The sequence below is a fragment of the Sarcophilus harrisii genome, chromosome 4, assembly GCF_902635505.1.
Source record: "Sarcophilus harrisii chromosome 4, mSarHar1.11, whole genome shotgun sequence".
NCBI lineage: Eukaryota > Metazoa > Chordata > Mammalia > Dasyuromorphia > Dasyuridae > Sarcophilus > Sarcophilus harrisii.
This window is the reverse complement of record NC_045429.1, coordinates 139794346-139810954: the sequence shown is the minus strand read 5'-3', so window position 1 is coordinate 139810954 and position 16609 is coordinate 139794346. Positions and strand designations below refer to the sequence as shown.

The following is a 16609-nucleotide window of genomic DNA, read 5'->3' as shown; positions in this document are numbered from 1 at the left end:
TTCACCTGATCTTTCACAGCATTATTGCTTACCCTGATATAGACATTATACATTTTGTATTCCTGGCTCTGCTTACTTTATTTTGTATTCATTTGTGTGAGTCTTTCCACATTGCCATAATTTTCATCTTTTTTTATAGCACAGGAACATTCTATTACATTCCTGTACAACAATTTGTTTAGACGTTCCTCCAAACAAAGCACTTTGCAAACTGTAAAGTACTATCTAAATTCTATTATTTCTATTATCCTCGTTTTATAGTTGAAGATACAAAGACTCAGATCAAAAAAATCTAAAAGGTAAAAGAGCAAATAGGTAAAGAGCAAATAAAAGGTAAAATAGAGCAAAGAGCAAAACCTTGGTCTTTGAACTCTGAGTTCAATGTTTTTTTAACCACAACGTGTTGCTTTTCTGAAAGAATTAATTTTGTTAGCAGTATGGGCAAAGTAGTGAATGCAAATTTATTAAAATGCTTAAAAGCTTATTTTTATAAGTATAAATGTATGTTATGGAAGCACAACCATCAGTATAACATACATTAAAGCATCATTTTATGAAGTTAGAGGAAACTATTTTTTTCAAATTTCTTGTCATGATGACATCATACATGAAAATACAACAAAGATGCTAATGTTGGAAGGAATCTTAGAGATCATCTCATCCAACCTCTTCCTTTAATAGATAAGAAAACTTCGGACCCTGAATATATATGTGCACATACCACACACACACACACACACACACACACACTGCCAGAGGTAATACAATTTTAAGGAAATTGAGGGATCAGTATTCAGTACTTCTCATTATGGAAGAAATATATATACAAGTTATCCCAAAAGTTTTAATACAGTTTTAAGTTTGTTGATAACTGATTGTTAAACATTTAGCAGCATACCCCTAAATATATGTGTTTATGCATGCATGAATGTATATATACATATATGCAGAGATGTGCTGCTAAATGTTTAACAACTGTCCATCAAAAAAAATACATGTGACATACTTTAAATTTAATCTGTATTATTGATATTTTATTCATTGCTTTTTAAAGTCTAGATAATGAATAAAACAATAAATTAAATCTTTCTTTTGTTTATTTATTTATTTTTTGCTTACTTCTGAGGTCACATTGCTCATATAAAAACTTAACACTTTGCCAGTTTGTAATTGGCTAACTTAACAGCTACTTTCCAGGTGAGGGGCATCTAATTTGTTCTTGTACCTAATCATCACAAAAAGTGTTGCTATAAATATTTATATAGGCCCTTCCTTTTTTTGTCAATAACATTGGGTTATATGCCTAGTAGTGGATTCCCTCTGAGTAATTAGTTAATTACCTGTTTAAGTAATTTAGGTTTGTCATTTCATGAGTATGTCATATCCTTTTCACATTTATTTTTCTGTTTGATTTAAAAACAACAACTAATTTTGCTCTTAACTCTGATGAGTCAATGGTCTGACTACACACAATGTCTGACTCAGATTTAACTTCCACATCCATTACAAGTTTTTTTTTTTTCCTTTCTGTCTGCTAAAATGCAATCTATTATATTCTTTATGATATTATTTGGTGCTAACCATGTCTAATGCTTACCAATTATTATTTTTTAAGACACTGTTCAAGATGTAAAAGTATGAGATTTCTCTGTAATTTTTAGAATGTTGATCTTTCTCCTTTTTTTTTCATGTATCATACTTTCTCAAATGTCTTTCTATTTTCACAGTTTCTTGTGTTTGCATTGAAGCCACCACATATTAAATATTGATTTTGAGTTGATTATCATTTTCCTCATAATTTTTTCCTACCAATTGATTCTCAGTAAGTGATATTGGTGTATGAGCTGCAATCATTTTATGATGATCTCTTTGTTAATTTATATAGTTGGTACTATAATAGGGGCTTTAGCATATACCAATAGCCCAAATCCAGTTTTTGACACTTCCTAGTTGTGTCAGTAAGTTACTTAACCTCCATTTGTCTCAATTTTCTTATCTGTAAAGTAGATATAATAATAATGTGTGATTCCCAGAATTTTTGTAAGGATTAAACGAGATAACTGCAAAATGCTTAGCATAATACCTGGCATATAGTACACACTATGCAAATGTTTGCTATTTTTATTCTTATTATCCTTCAAAAAAAATTTTTTTGCTGCCTCTAGGCATGCTGTAAAAGTCTCTTTGCCAATGCTATTCTTTTCCTCTCCCAAAAATACCTCTGAATCATTCTTTACCTTGGCTACTTATTTGTTTTATATTTTTAATTGAAGTCTCAAACAGTGGGGAGAGAATTTAAATACATATATATATATATATATATATATATATATATATATATAGCCCTAATTGTATCCAATATCAGTCCTGAGTCATTTTCTGAACAATTTTGCCACTGTGCAAGTCATTTCTGAAGTCTTTTTATAAACCAGAAATTCCATCTTACCATTTGTAGTCATATTTCATTTTTGAACCTGTCTCTCTTGATCTTTTGGACACAATGTTATCATATAACCCCCTGATTTACTATTTACCTTACATGCAATACCTTCATATTTATTATTACAAGTTATGATTTCATACAAGTTAAATGCAGAATGATACAAGTTCAAGGTCAGAACTCTGTAGTATTTCACTTGAGACTTTATTCACTGTAACATCCATGAAACAATCAAAACTCTGAGAATGATTGTCAGCCAGTTTCTGACCCACCTGATGATAGTATCAGTTTGTTCCATTTCTCCTTCTTACTCATAGAAATGTAATAATAATAATAAAACTTTATTGATACTCAGATGGAATCCAGATACACATATTTCTCTAATCTACTAGTCTAGTAATACTATGAAAAACAGGAAGCGAGGTTAGCATGAAATGACATTTTTTCTGAGAAGCTCATATTAGGTCACTGATTTTTCTTTTTCAAGTATTCAGGAATCATCCATTTTTAAGAATATATTCTAAAGTTTTGTTTGTTTCTCCCAGAGGCAACTAAGTATCACAGTGTATAGAATGTCCAGCTTGGAGTCGGGAAGACTCATTTTTCTGAGTTCAAATATGGCCTCAGACATTAACTAACAGTCTGCCTCTAGGCAAATCACAACCTTATTTATTTCAGTTTCTCATATGTAAAATGATCTGGAGAAGGAAATAGCAAATCATTCCAATATATTTGCCAAGAAAACTTCAAATGGTGTAATGAAGAGTCAGACATTACTGAAACAACTGAACAACAAGATTTTTCACCTCATTAAAACAAAGTTTAAAGAATCTAACCAATTCCCTTTGTGAAAAATCAGTACATTTATCTATCTTGACACTTTTATCTCCACATTTTTTTTCAAAGATCACTTACAGTGATCCATCTACTTTGCCATTACTGATACAAATTCTGATATGTGTTTAAAAAAAAAATCAGGCATTTTATAGTCTTTATCTTGTGTGCATTATTCTATATTACAATATCAAGTGGTGTTAATAAGCATTTATTAAATATCAACTGTGTGTCAAGGACTGTGTTGATTCTAAGATAAAAAGAAAGTCAAAACAAAGTCTTTGCCCTTGCAGAACACGTATGAAAATGAAAGGGTATAACCTGGAAATAATCTTAGAGGGAAATATATAGATATAGCTATTTTCAATCTATCTATTAGAAATGATTATTTCCAAGTAATTCTTTCTCAAATATGGTTATACATCTACATATGTTCACACAGATAACTAGATAGATAGATAGATAGATAGACAGACAGACAGATAGGTGGAGGAGGGGGAGTGAATTCCATCCAATGAATATTTTAAGCAATGTGCAATTTATTTGTAAGACTAAGTAGATGAAAAAGGAATCCCATGATCTTGTAAAATATTTTACTCAACACCTCTAACCATACTTTACTTGGGAAGAAAAGCCAGGTCAAATCCATCATAATGTTGGCATACTTGCATCATTTCATTCAAAAATTCCAAGCCAACATTTCCTTACCAGTATAATCCATTTCTTTGATAAAGCTCATTTCTCTTTATCTTTTCTCAATTTTTGATATTTCTCTATCATGGACAGTTAGCTAATCATATCCTGAAAGGATATGAACCAGAATTCCTTTTATAGAGCAGCAATAAGCAAAGAACATCACATGCTCAGCATACCAGAATATTGTTTCCATTGCCTGCTGTTGAAAGCAAAGTGATTTGTCAGATATGATCAGTTCATTTGAAATACTGGTACTTCTGCCTGGCATTTCTATAGTTTTGCTCTAAGGTTGCTGTCTTCCCATGAGACTAAAAATACCTGAAGCTTTCCCACAATTAAAGTTGTTGAATCACACTTTTAATTTTTTAAGGTCTTATGCACTGTTGGTGAATCATCAGTTTACAGAAACAAAAGCTTCCTCTCAACTTAATTCCCTATACCCATTTGAATGATGTTAGAAGTGAATGCACAGTACCTTCACAGTGAGGAGCAAAGAGTCACAATGATACAAGATTCTATAATTAAATGATTGAAATATATATTCTCCAATGTAATCACTCCCTTTAGATTATATTATTCACCACATAGATTGCTATTCTTTTTAATGTAATTATGGAGATGAGATGACTGGGATGTAGTTGAGAGCCTTAGTAGCTTTAATGCTCAGATTTTGGTTCAACTCTCGCAAACTGCCTGAGTGATCCTGGCCATGTCACACACACACATGCATACACACTTGTATATACATACATATATACACACAATTCACATATATATACACACATATACATATACACATACATCTAAAACAATAAATTCTACTCCTGATTGTTATTATTGTGTTTTTATATATCACTGATTTTCTATCCCTGCTAACACTTTTAATTCTACTCCTTAGTCTGGCTAGTTATTACTTAACCTCTTCCGGTCCCCATGAACCCCTCCCTAATCCTCTCCCTCCACCCCTTCCCTCCCTATTTCTTTCCCACTTATCAAGATATATACCTTGGCTTGCTCCCATTAATCTACACATTCTTCTGTACTCTGACTTATCCTATTCCCTCCTCTTTTAATTTTTAAATAGATTTTGGAGGGTGTTTTACAACCCTCTTGTCATAAACATACACACACACATATTTACATATATATGTATGTATGTATTGTTAACTCTTTAATCCATCCTAGATGTAAGTTTTCAGAATTACTAGTCCTCCTCCTTCTGTCAGTTCTTGCTCTTGCACTTCATTCATATAGCATAATTTTTATGTTTACCTTTTCCTAAACAGTTTTGCTTTTTAGAGTTACATTATACTCAGCTGTACCCCAACATTTCTTTTGGACTAAATTAGTAATGTCACTCTTAGGATACTAGGCTCTTCTATCCTTCACTATCTCTTAAAAATCTGTTCAGGATTTAATAATAATTGTATACAAAATAACAACATTCATCTGGAAGAACAAAAGATCAAGAATTTCAAGGGAATTAATGAAAAAATGCCAATGAAGATGGCCTAGCTATGCCAGAACTAAACTATATTACAAAGTAGCAGTCATCAAAACTATTTGGTGCTCGTTAAGAAATAGAGTAGTCAATCAGTGGAACAGGTTAGGTTCACAGATCAAAACAGTTGATGACTATAGAAATCTCATCTTTGGACTCAAAGATTCTAGTTTTTGGGATAAAAACTCCCTATTTAACAAAAACTCCTGGGAAAATTGGAAACAAGTGTGACTGAAATAGTCATTGACACATACCTAACCTATACCAAGATAAAATCAAAATAGACTCATGATTTAAACATAAAGAGTGATATAAGCAAATTAGAAGACCATTCTTCCAATTCAGTATACTGGATTAGAAGAAACTCAATCCTCTTCTCTCTGTCAAAGAGTTGAGGAAATAATCTAAGGATTCATGAATGTTGCACACTGACATCCTACAGACTTTTCCTGAAGCAAAGATGGTCCATAACTCCTCTTCCCTACCTCAATACCCAGCAAAATCCTGAAGAGGGGAAAGCAAGGAGCTAACAAATTGAGGGGGGAAACCCAAAATAGGATCCATTCATACTTTAGGAGACCACATTTTCCTACAGCACAGAAATTGTGCATCTGAAGTGATGGTGCTGTTCTGATAGGATATTTTTTTTTTTTTTTTTACTGGGGAAACATTGCCAGGATAAAAATGACGTCCAGATGAAGCCAAAGATGAGATGATAGAGGTTTCTCTTTTGCACCTGAACAGAGACAAGCAGCCTTCAGTATTACCTTTGGATATCTTATTTTCTCACTTAATTCTGAATCTGCAGAAGAAATCGAGACTCTTTTGTTAGATAGGGAATTAGTCTGATTTTTTTTTTCCATTCTCATCTTTCTCCAGAAAATATTTAGTTCAAAATAGGTTATAGCTCTTTTCCTTCCCTATTTCTGTAAAAGAGCAGCATAATCCCTATCTAAATTCCACCCAAAGAGAGGAAAAGTCAAGAATTTTCCTAGGGTATAGAAGGAGTGGGGGGTAAGAGGTAAGAAGGAAACTACAACTAAAGATAAATAGAAATTCAAAAAAGATTCAAAAAGAATAACTCAATAGATTAGAATGAAGACTTTACAGTCTCTCTCCAGATGTCACAATGTACCCCCAATGTTTGAAGAAGGTATAGATGATGCCAGAGGCAGATTCCAGAGGTTCCAGAGGCAGATAACTAGCTTCAGGAATTTTTCTTCCCTCACTTTACCCCCCTGTTCTCCAGCAAAGCTCTACAAAGAGGAAGGCAAGGAGCTGACACTGAGGAAGAAACCCAGTGGATGTATATGGCTTTTAGCCATTACATTGTATGAAAAGAGAGACTTGAGAACAGGGACCACTTAACCAACATAGTTGCCACCATCACTATATGAGTGAGACTTTGGACATGTCCCAAATTGGTGAAAGAAAACAAAGAAAGGGAGGTGATGGAGACTTCTTCCCATAGGATTGATTTGAATAGGCCAACTGGTTGCTGAAGTTGAGTTTTCTCCCTCTAGAGCAGCTGAGTTTGACTATGGAATGTAGAACCCCACAATCCAGGAAAATTTCTGTGTCTGAGCTAGGTTTTGCCTCAAGTAGCCGATCCATTCTTCAGGGTCCTATGGAGCCTTAATTGCCAAGTTAGAGAAAGAGCATTTAGTAGCCTCAAAAATCTTGTTGTCAGGCCTTCTTATTCTTCCCCTCTTTCCATTTCTTTGCCATTACCAGTAGCTGGCTACTGTCTTCCATCTGGTTACCAAGAAGAGACCAGGAATGGTCTGAGAAAATTCAGAACCAGATGAAAACATGAGAATTCAACCATACCCATGAATATTCATGAGACAGAGAAGACTGGTGAGGAAAGCAGAGGTCCCTGTGGGAAGGGTAGATGCTTATAGTCCCTTAGGAATGTTGAAAACTATCTTTGCATGTTATTTTGAAAAATTAAAAGCTATTATTATTTTAAAAAGAAACAAATATTAGAGGCCCAAAATGATGTCCCGTATGTGATGTGATTTTCTGGAAGAATTGAGCCACCTTACTACAGTAATGTAGATATGTAACTTTCAAAACTGCTATGGTGGAGATGGTCTCCTCTTGTTAGGTCACTTTTTAGTGTTATTTCTAGATGTTCGAAGTCTTCATAGAAGTAATCATCTTTGACCTCTTCAGTATCAGTGGTTGGAGCATGGACATGCATAACTGTGATGTGGAATAGTTTGCTTCAGATCTGAACAGATAGTATTGTCATTATTGAGATTATACCCAGAATTATTTTTTTTCACCCTTCTATTGCCTATGTATGAAGTAGCATATATATAATATTAATAGCATACCAGTAACATATACATGATACTAAAGCAATACCGAATGTAATCTTAATGATTTGCATGTGTTTTTCATATTAATCTTGATATTAATACAAATCTTGATATTAAGATTTATGAGTATTAAGAATTATTATTTTGTTTTTGTTCAGTTTTTTTTTCACTTGAGTCCAAAATTTCTTTCAGGGTCTTCTCAGCAAAGATACTTAGAATTGTTTTCAGTTCATTTTACAAATGACAAACTGAGGCAAAAAGGATTAAGTGACCTGCCCAGGGCCACACAACTGGGAGTGTTTGAAGCCAGATTTGAATTCAAGATGAATTTTTCCCGATTTAAAACCTGGTACTTTCTCCATTGTACCAACTCACTATTAGTTTTACTAATAAAGTTTAGAAGAGGGGAAATTTTTGTCAAATTTAAATAAAAAGAAATTCATATTTTTAAAATCTTCAAGATTACAGTTATTTTAAAATGTAGGAAACATGAGTGTTTTGGCCACTAGAGGGAAATGTCCCCTTATTTTTATTCCGTGTATTCATGTCATACAATTCTTTACAAATAGTCTGAAGTCAAATGCTTCCAGATTTGTTTGTGTTTTAAGGCTTTTTGTTTTTTTAAAATAAAAATAATATAACTAAAGCATTTTTGATATTTTAAAGTCAGTTTTATATTCTTCAGTAGTTTAATTGGGTGGTATTATGAAGGAATAAGAAATATTAAATATTAATTTCTAACTCTTCTCAATAATGTATCCATTCAAATTCAAAACTATATCATTTTTTATTTGATATTAATTCTGTATCATATAAAGTTTATTTTTCTGTTAAATTATATACTAGACTATTCTTTTTAAATTGAACTCTTTATTAATGAACAAAAGTAAAAAATTGAGATTTCTTATTGTACTTATTGCATATTGCCAACTTTAAAGAATATTTTATTATTAGAAAAATTTTCCTTTTCCTTTTTTCTCTTACGAAAGAACAGATTCTTAGACTTTGCCTACAAGATCTGTGGGTGATGGAGAGACAGGTTATATATTCCTTTAATTTCATTGATAGTTTTAAAATTTTTTTCTGACTATATTTTTTAAAATTTTAAATGATTTTATTGATATATTCTATTTTTTACATCATCATAGTTACCCACAGTATCATTACACTTCCTCCTCTCGGAGCCACCTCATAAGAAATTGTATTTCAAAGACCCTCAAAAAGTAATAAAAAAGCAAGCTGATCAATATATCTGTTGTGCCACAGGTCTCTTTTATTTTCCTGACTCAGTTTCCCTAAATTGCCCTGCCTCGGTTTCCCTGAATTGTTCTGCCTCAGTTTCTAATTGTTCTGCTCAACCACCCCTCCCTCCTAATCATGAAGATCCAGATAAGGAGAAAGACCTTCTATCTTAGGAATCATCAGAATGTTGGGTGCCTCTCCCCATTCTGTAATCCCAATTCATCAGATGTCCCCCATGCCTCCCCCGACCCTGTCAGAACTGTATTGTTAGTCCCTAGTCAGAACTGGATTGTTAATTCCCACTATCAGTGCTCTGATTCCACCTCTACCTCTGCCTACCCTCTATATCTGAGCCACGTGTATATATAGTCTTATTTAGCCCTGGGACTAAACTATGGATGCATTTGGTTCCAGTAAATCTCTCCCTTTCAAATAAATTATTAAATACTCTCTAATCTCTATCTTGCCTCAGTTTCTCCAGCATTACATTTAAAAAGTTCAAAAACAATGCAAATTTGCAACACTAGCGAATCTTAAAAAAATATTTTTTATTATGATTCAATTTACTTCACTCCCTTCTGAAAATCCTTAAATGAACAAATGTATGCTTTCAGATATATAAATTTACAATCCTTGATTTTCACAAAACTTAGCCTAGTTTCTTGTAATTTGTAGGTGCTCAGTAAGTACTTATTGATTGATTTGTTGGAATTGATTAGTATTTTTATTTCTGTTACTAGCAGACTGATGAGGTAGCATTCTTTGGTAAATCAAACATCCCACCTCAGAGATAGGAAGAGTTGATTTCAAGTCCTAAGTATGATATATAGTTTGTATGACTATGGCCCGTCACTTTATCTCTCAATGCCTAAAGCAACATTCTTAAGACATACAGAATACTTGTCCTTTTGTAATAGTAGAAAGTAATTTAGTTCCTGGGAATTTCCATACTAATAAAATCACAGGTCAGGATCCATATCTATATAAATATACCACATTAAACAGAATGATTTGAATAATAGAATAACAGATCTCTAGAAGACCAAGCATTAGAATTAGGAGATAACTGTTTAAAAATGATTGCTTAACTATTGTAAGAAAGACCTGCTTCAAAACTTGCCTTTGGCTGTTACATGCTATATAAATAAACAAAGGCAAAACCCTCAGCTTCTCAGTACTACAGACATCTCTCTATGACCATAAGTTACAGAAGAGTTTTTGGTCTGTATAAATAGAAGTATTTTTCTATATTTGTTGCTGTTGTTTGGTCATGTTCAATTCTTTGGGACCCCATTTGGGGTTTTCTTGACAAAGATGCCATAGTGATTTGCTATTTCCTAAATCGTTTTTGAAATGAGGAACCTGAGGCAAACCAGGTTAAGTGATTTGTCTTGGGTCACACAGTAAGGATTTGAGGTCAAATTTAAATTCAGGTCTTTCTGAATTGAGGCCATGTACTTCTATCTGCTGTACTATCTCATTCCCCTATATAGAGGATCATTTCTATATAGGGGCTACCTATATTGATAAAATCATAATTCCAGATGAAATTAACAAATAACAAAATAGTATTATTGAACAAGCAAATAGATAAATGAATTTGTGAATTCATACTTATATTCGTATTCTCTTCATAGTGTATGAAGATCATTTAGATTCTACCATCTCAGTATCAGCTATGTGACAATGGAACTTAAGATGACACTTGAAAATGCAACTGGATCTCACTTCCCAGGATGTCAGGAACATTTTCCAAACTATCTTTAAAATGTGGAGTTTCCAAAAGAATGGGGGAAAACTCCCAGTTGGTCTGGTTACAAATAAAAAGAAGACTTGGGTCTTCTGAATCCCAGTCCAATGCGGTTGTGTCTCTATGCTTTTCAAGTGAAAAAAGAAGATAACAGTGTATAAATTTGTTAAATTTGTTAATGTTCTGAATTGTGAAATATTGGAATTTATATTCTGGTTGAGAAGATAAATACCAGATATAAATGTCAAATCAATGATATAATTGGTAAATTTTGTGAAAAGATTATTTCTAACTAAGGCAATAAGTTCGTAGTAGAAAGGGATCAGTGACAGACCCTGTGACTACAGTGGTTCTGGAGGAGAAAGAAGGTTAGTAACTTTGTACACTTTTTCCTCACTTAAATACAATTTAGTTGCATGCCATGGCATCTCCTTCCTTATGTCAGCATACATATGCTCTTCAAGAAGAAAAGGTCAAACAATGTCAGCAACAATCCTGGTCACAATTCATGAAACATAGAAGCCTTGTGATATGCATTAGTGGAAGGGGTACCTCTGTGAACATAATTATGTATCTTTTAAAACATCAAAAAAAAAAAAAAAAAAAAAAGGATTCCTTGGACTGGTATATTTAAAACAAAGTTTTAAAGGGAATCTGTAAACTTGTTACTGTGGAACTCCATTCTTCAATTAAAAGTTGTGTACTTCTGGTAGCAGTAAAATCCAGCTTCTTAAAGTGTGATTCATGACCCCATATGGGGTCTCATAACTGCATGTGGGTACTGCAAAGTTATGATTTATTATCAGTAAATGTATGATTTGTATATCTAATTAATATACCTATGTATCTGTGTCACATTTAAAAATATCTTGGGTAGAAAAGGGTTGCAAATGGAAAAAGTTTGAGAAGCCTTGCTGTTAACTATACTTGAATGAATCATTTCTTCACCCCATTTCCCCCCTCCAATTTGATCTACTTCGAAATTATCTCCCAAAGAAAGAAGTTCTAAAAATTTAAAAATTCTTGAATTCTTCCAAGTAAGTCTTTTTTACAAAGTATTTGAAACTCATGCCCCTATGAGAAATGTTTACTTTTAAGTTCTTTAGGATGACTAAAATAACTCAAAAATACATTGAGGGCTATTAAGAACTATATTATGCATTATCTTTTAAAAAATAATGGGAACTACTTTGGTCATTAATCATTATTCATTTGAGTAAATTCTCCTAATTCTCTAATTTAATATTGAATAAAATAATCCTCAAATTCTTTTGAATAATATAAAAACCTTATATTGTACCCTTTTCTTTAGCTGTCTATTTAAGTAATAACTTTGACACCTTGCTTACTTTCTTTTAGATGATCTCATAATATCCTTCACGGTATCCATGGCTATTGGACTTGTCATTGGAGGTATCATCTGGGCATTGCTTGTTTGTCTGTCCAGACGAAGAGCCAGTGCACCTATCTCCAGATGGAGTGCAGGTCGTCGTTCCAGACCTTATTCCCACAGTCTCAACAGGACTGGATTTTACCGTCACAGTAGCTGTGAACGTCGCAGCAATCTCAGTTTGGCCAGCCTTACCTTCCAGCGACAAGCTTCATTGGAACAAACCAACTCCTTTCCTAGAAAATCAAGTTTCCGGGCTTCTACCTTCCACCCTTTCTTACAGTGTCCTCCATTACCTGTGGAAACTGACAGTCAACTAATGACTCTTCCTTCCACCAATACTTCTCCCATCATTAATACCACACACAATTTGAGCCGTCCTGACTTTCACTGGTCTAATCATAGTCTTCGTATTGGCCTTTCCACACAAACTCCTCCACCAGCTTATGAGTCTATTATAAAAGCATTTCCAGATTCTTGAATAGAGGATTATCTGGGCTTTTTTTTTTTTTTTTCATAAGAGGTCATCAAGATGATTAGAAAGTCCCAGGCCTGTTTTATACTGGTAATGTTGGAAATTAATGCACTACATTCGGTTTGTACAAAAAAAATTGCCTGTGTACCACAAAAACTTTATGTTCTACTATATAAGTTTTGTAATTCTATATTCTTGTATCATAAGGCTTTTAGAATAGAAGAATGGGTCTGCAGAAATATTGCATATCCTGTTAGTGTTTTTTTTTTTTTTTAAATATAGCTGATGAGTCTACATTTTTAAGATCTTTCTATTTTGTCTCATGTTATTATGGGAAGAGTTATTTAAATACCGACCTTTATGCTTCATGATGAAACCTTTTTTATTTTTATTTTTTTTGAAAAAAAACTCCTTTCATTTTAACATCACACCTCAAAACACTTTTACATCATCTGGTGGTTTTGAAATTGTTACAAAAAGAAATTGATTTGTAGTGACCTGTGAAAGATACCATAGGAAAACAATCATTGGACTTCTTCATTTCTAGAGAGATTCCATTATAGGTTTTTTTTTTTTTATTCATGATTATTCATATCAATAAAGTCACTATAGTAATCTCATATATATAGAGAAGGGAAGGAAACATGCCAAAAATTGTAGTAAGTACATTTACAAATGACTCTGGGAGGTAGGTGCTATTCTTAACCCCATTTTAACTAACAATAAAGTCACTTAACAACAATTAATGAAAATGAGGTTAAATGACTCATCCAGGGAACACAACTAGTAAAATGTGAGGCCAAAGTTGTACACTTCTGTACTGTCCAGTGATCTATCCCCTACTCCATCAGTAGTCCTAGATTTATAACCCTAGTTATATGTTAGAACTTAAATTGTCATACTTATCTCACTTTTTTCTTTGCAATTGTCATCACTGAAAAACAAATCCAACTATATTTTGTATCAAGAAAGGAATTTTTACAATAAAACTGTATAGCATTAAAAGATTTTCTTTTTTATACTAAGGTTTAGATCTGATTTATATCTCAGAAAACTTAAATATATAATTCTATTATCTTTTCCCCTTATATATTTAAGGTATAATAATTGATTAGAAAAGAATTCTATCCTTTATAAAAATAAAAGTTAGTTTTTGTTTCAAAGAAATCATTCCTAATTTACCAATATGAACTGCTGAGTGCAAAATTCCCTATGAGTTTTTGTTTAATGATCAAGTATATTGAATGGCATAGGGAACATACATTGAGTATAGGGAGATCCCTATGCAATTTAAAGGGCCTACTTTTGTGGGTTGATATCCTTTTAAAGAACATCTCTCCAGCTGCTGGAAAATGTAATTGGTTCAATTTCATTGAGGCTCTCTGGCCTTTATCAGGCAATAAGTTTAATTAATGTAAATGAGGCCCATGGTTAGGTTCAGTAATAATGAAAATGCATTTATTTTTTTGGATGTGTACATTTTGTTCATTTTTACTTCTAAAAGTTAGTAAGTAGCACTATTAATAATAGCTAAATATGGGTTCAAAATTAATTTTTCAAAATTAATTCTGATATTCTACTTGAGAACTTTTTTTATAATTTAATTAGACTTCTTTTATGCCTTTTTATTCCTGAAATGAAATTGTTTGTTCTGAATATTGCCTTTCAGAATTATAACCTTTAATGCTAGATTCTCTTTCAGAAAATCCTGTGATAATTGAATTAATGTAAGTTGCTCTTGAATAAGGAATTTTAAAAAAGCTATAACTTTTAAAATCATCATAAGCTAGATTTTTAAAAAAAAAAGTTTTATATTTATAAAAAGTTTACTTTTTTTATTTGTATGAGAAATTCACTTGGGGGAGGGATAATCTGAAATTTACACTGGAAATAGAAGGCTTACTATAAGGAAATAAAAACAAAATTTCCAATATTTGGAATTACAATACAACTTGGCAAATGGGATACTTAAAAAATAACCATAATATGAATTAAATAAGTATTTTGTTAAGGTGGTAGAGAGTACAGAGAATGTGTATATTGGGTTGTGCAATCGGCCAAAATAAAATCTTTTGTTTTCATAGAAACTTTTTCCATGGGTAAGTGTTTAACTAAAACTTTTATTCATAGTGTACATGTATGTTACATAGAACTATTTAGGAATTATTTAGTAACTACTAAAATGAAAATTATATTTTTAAAAAGACAGAAAGTATTGACATGATATAATTCAGAAAAAAATCTTCATAACGAAGAAAATTGGAACTCTTAATTATGCACATGAGTTAACTGTCAGATTGGCTAATTGCTTTTTTTTTTTTCATTTTATTTTGTCAGTGTACAACAACAGTAAATGTTGCTGAAAACGAGTTGCCACAGCTAAACAGTCACCATTTATATCTCATTGAATAATGTTTATTATTGTAAAATATTTATAAAAGACACAATATATATTTGAATGACATGCAAAAACAGTCAGTCAATCAATGAGAAGATAACAAGTGCCTGTCATGTTTTGGAAATTATATTAGTCACTGGAATATAAAGATAAAAATAAAGCAGTACCTACCCTCAAGTAGCTTACATTATATCAGAGGAAACTATAGGGTTAGTATAATATGATAGCATCCATATAGATAATATAAGATATAGTACATGCATAATGCATACAAAATAATAAGGTGAACACTAACAACTGGGGCAGGGACAAGAAAGCCTGAGTTGAGCTTTGAAAGGAAATAGGGACTCAAAATTTCCAAGACAAGGAGGAAATTCATTCTAGGTAATAACTTAAAAAAAAAAAAAAAAAAAAAAAAAAAAAAAAACAGCTTTGAAAGGAAATATGGACTCAAAATTTCCAAGACAAGGGGGAAATTCATTCTAAACTTTTTTAAAAAGATCAGAAATGGAATGTGATAAATGAAGAACAACAAATAGATCAGCTTAACCAGAAGAAAGTATGCATGAAGAATAGCAATAATGCAGAGAAAGGTTTGCTAGGACCATATTGCTGAGGGCTTCAATACTTTAACAGAGAAATTGTATTTCATCCTGGAGGACACTGCAACACTTTCATTAAAGTAGTTGTGGTATTCGCTTCTTTTTTATAATATGATCGTTTTCTCTGGGAGCAAGTTTCTTGGGGAGGTTTTCTGGAGGCAGCCTTAATTTCAGTTCAAATCAATAATCACTTCAAATGCAGCCAGGTGTTAAAAGTTCCAGTCTTTTATTGCTTCCTCCAAAATAGCCCAGTTAGTTTTCTTGGTGGCCTATCTCTCTGCTTGGTTCCAAGAGCTCTTGCAGCTTTTGCCTCTAGCTCAACTCTGACTGGTGGATTCTCAATCTCCAACTGACACTCTCCTCAATCTTTTCAACTGAACTCTGCTGACTGAGCTCAGCTGTTTTTATGCTCTCTCTCATTAGGCTGACTCCTTCTCTGAGAGTGGGATTATGGGAGGTGTGAATTCACAAAATTACAAAGTTAACTGTGTATCTCCCATACTTGTGAACTCCAATGTGTGAGCTAATGTGTGATTTCTTAAAGGTGCAAACACAAGCATTGTTTCTATCAATATTAGTGACTTAACACCTTGTAAGGATTTGCTCTAATGTGTGAACCAATAAGTATTGGATCAATTCCATTGAGTTAACACTAGAATTCTAACAGTAGTGACTTAATTTTACATATACTTTAGGAATATCCCCTTGAAATCTGTGTGGAGGATCAGCTGGAAAATAGTGAGACAAGGCAGAGAGAATAATTAGAAGACTATATGGCCTTTTTTGTTGTGGTGGTTCAATCATATCCAATTCCATTTTGTGGTTTTCTTAGCAAAGTTTCTGAAGTGATTTACCATTTCCTCCTCAAGCTTATTTTATAGAATAAGAACTAAGGCAAACAGAGGTAAATGACTTGCCCAAAGTCACACAGCTTGTGAGTATCAAAGACTGGAT

The 16609-nt window shown here is 32.6% G+C and overlaps 1 protein-coding gene across 1 annotated transcript in view; it reads left to right on the top strand.

Moving 5' to 3' along the window:
- MYCT1 (MYC target 1) overlaps positions 1–15480 on the top strand; it is a 30604-nt gene extending 15124 nt beyond the window's left edge. The window contains exon 2 of the mRNA XM_012549408.3: positions 12150–15480. Coding sequence (XP_012404862.1) covers positions 12150–12661 — 512 coding nt within the window. The 3' untranslated portion in view covers positions 12662–15480. The remainder of the gene's footprint in view (positions 1–12149) is intronic.
- The last annotated feature ends 1129 nt before the right edge of the window (positions 15481–16609 follow it).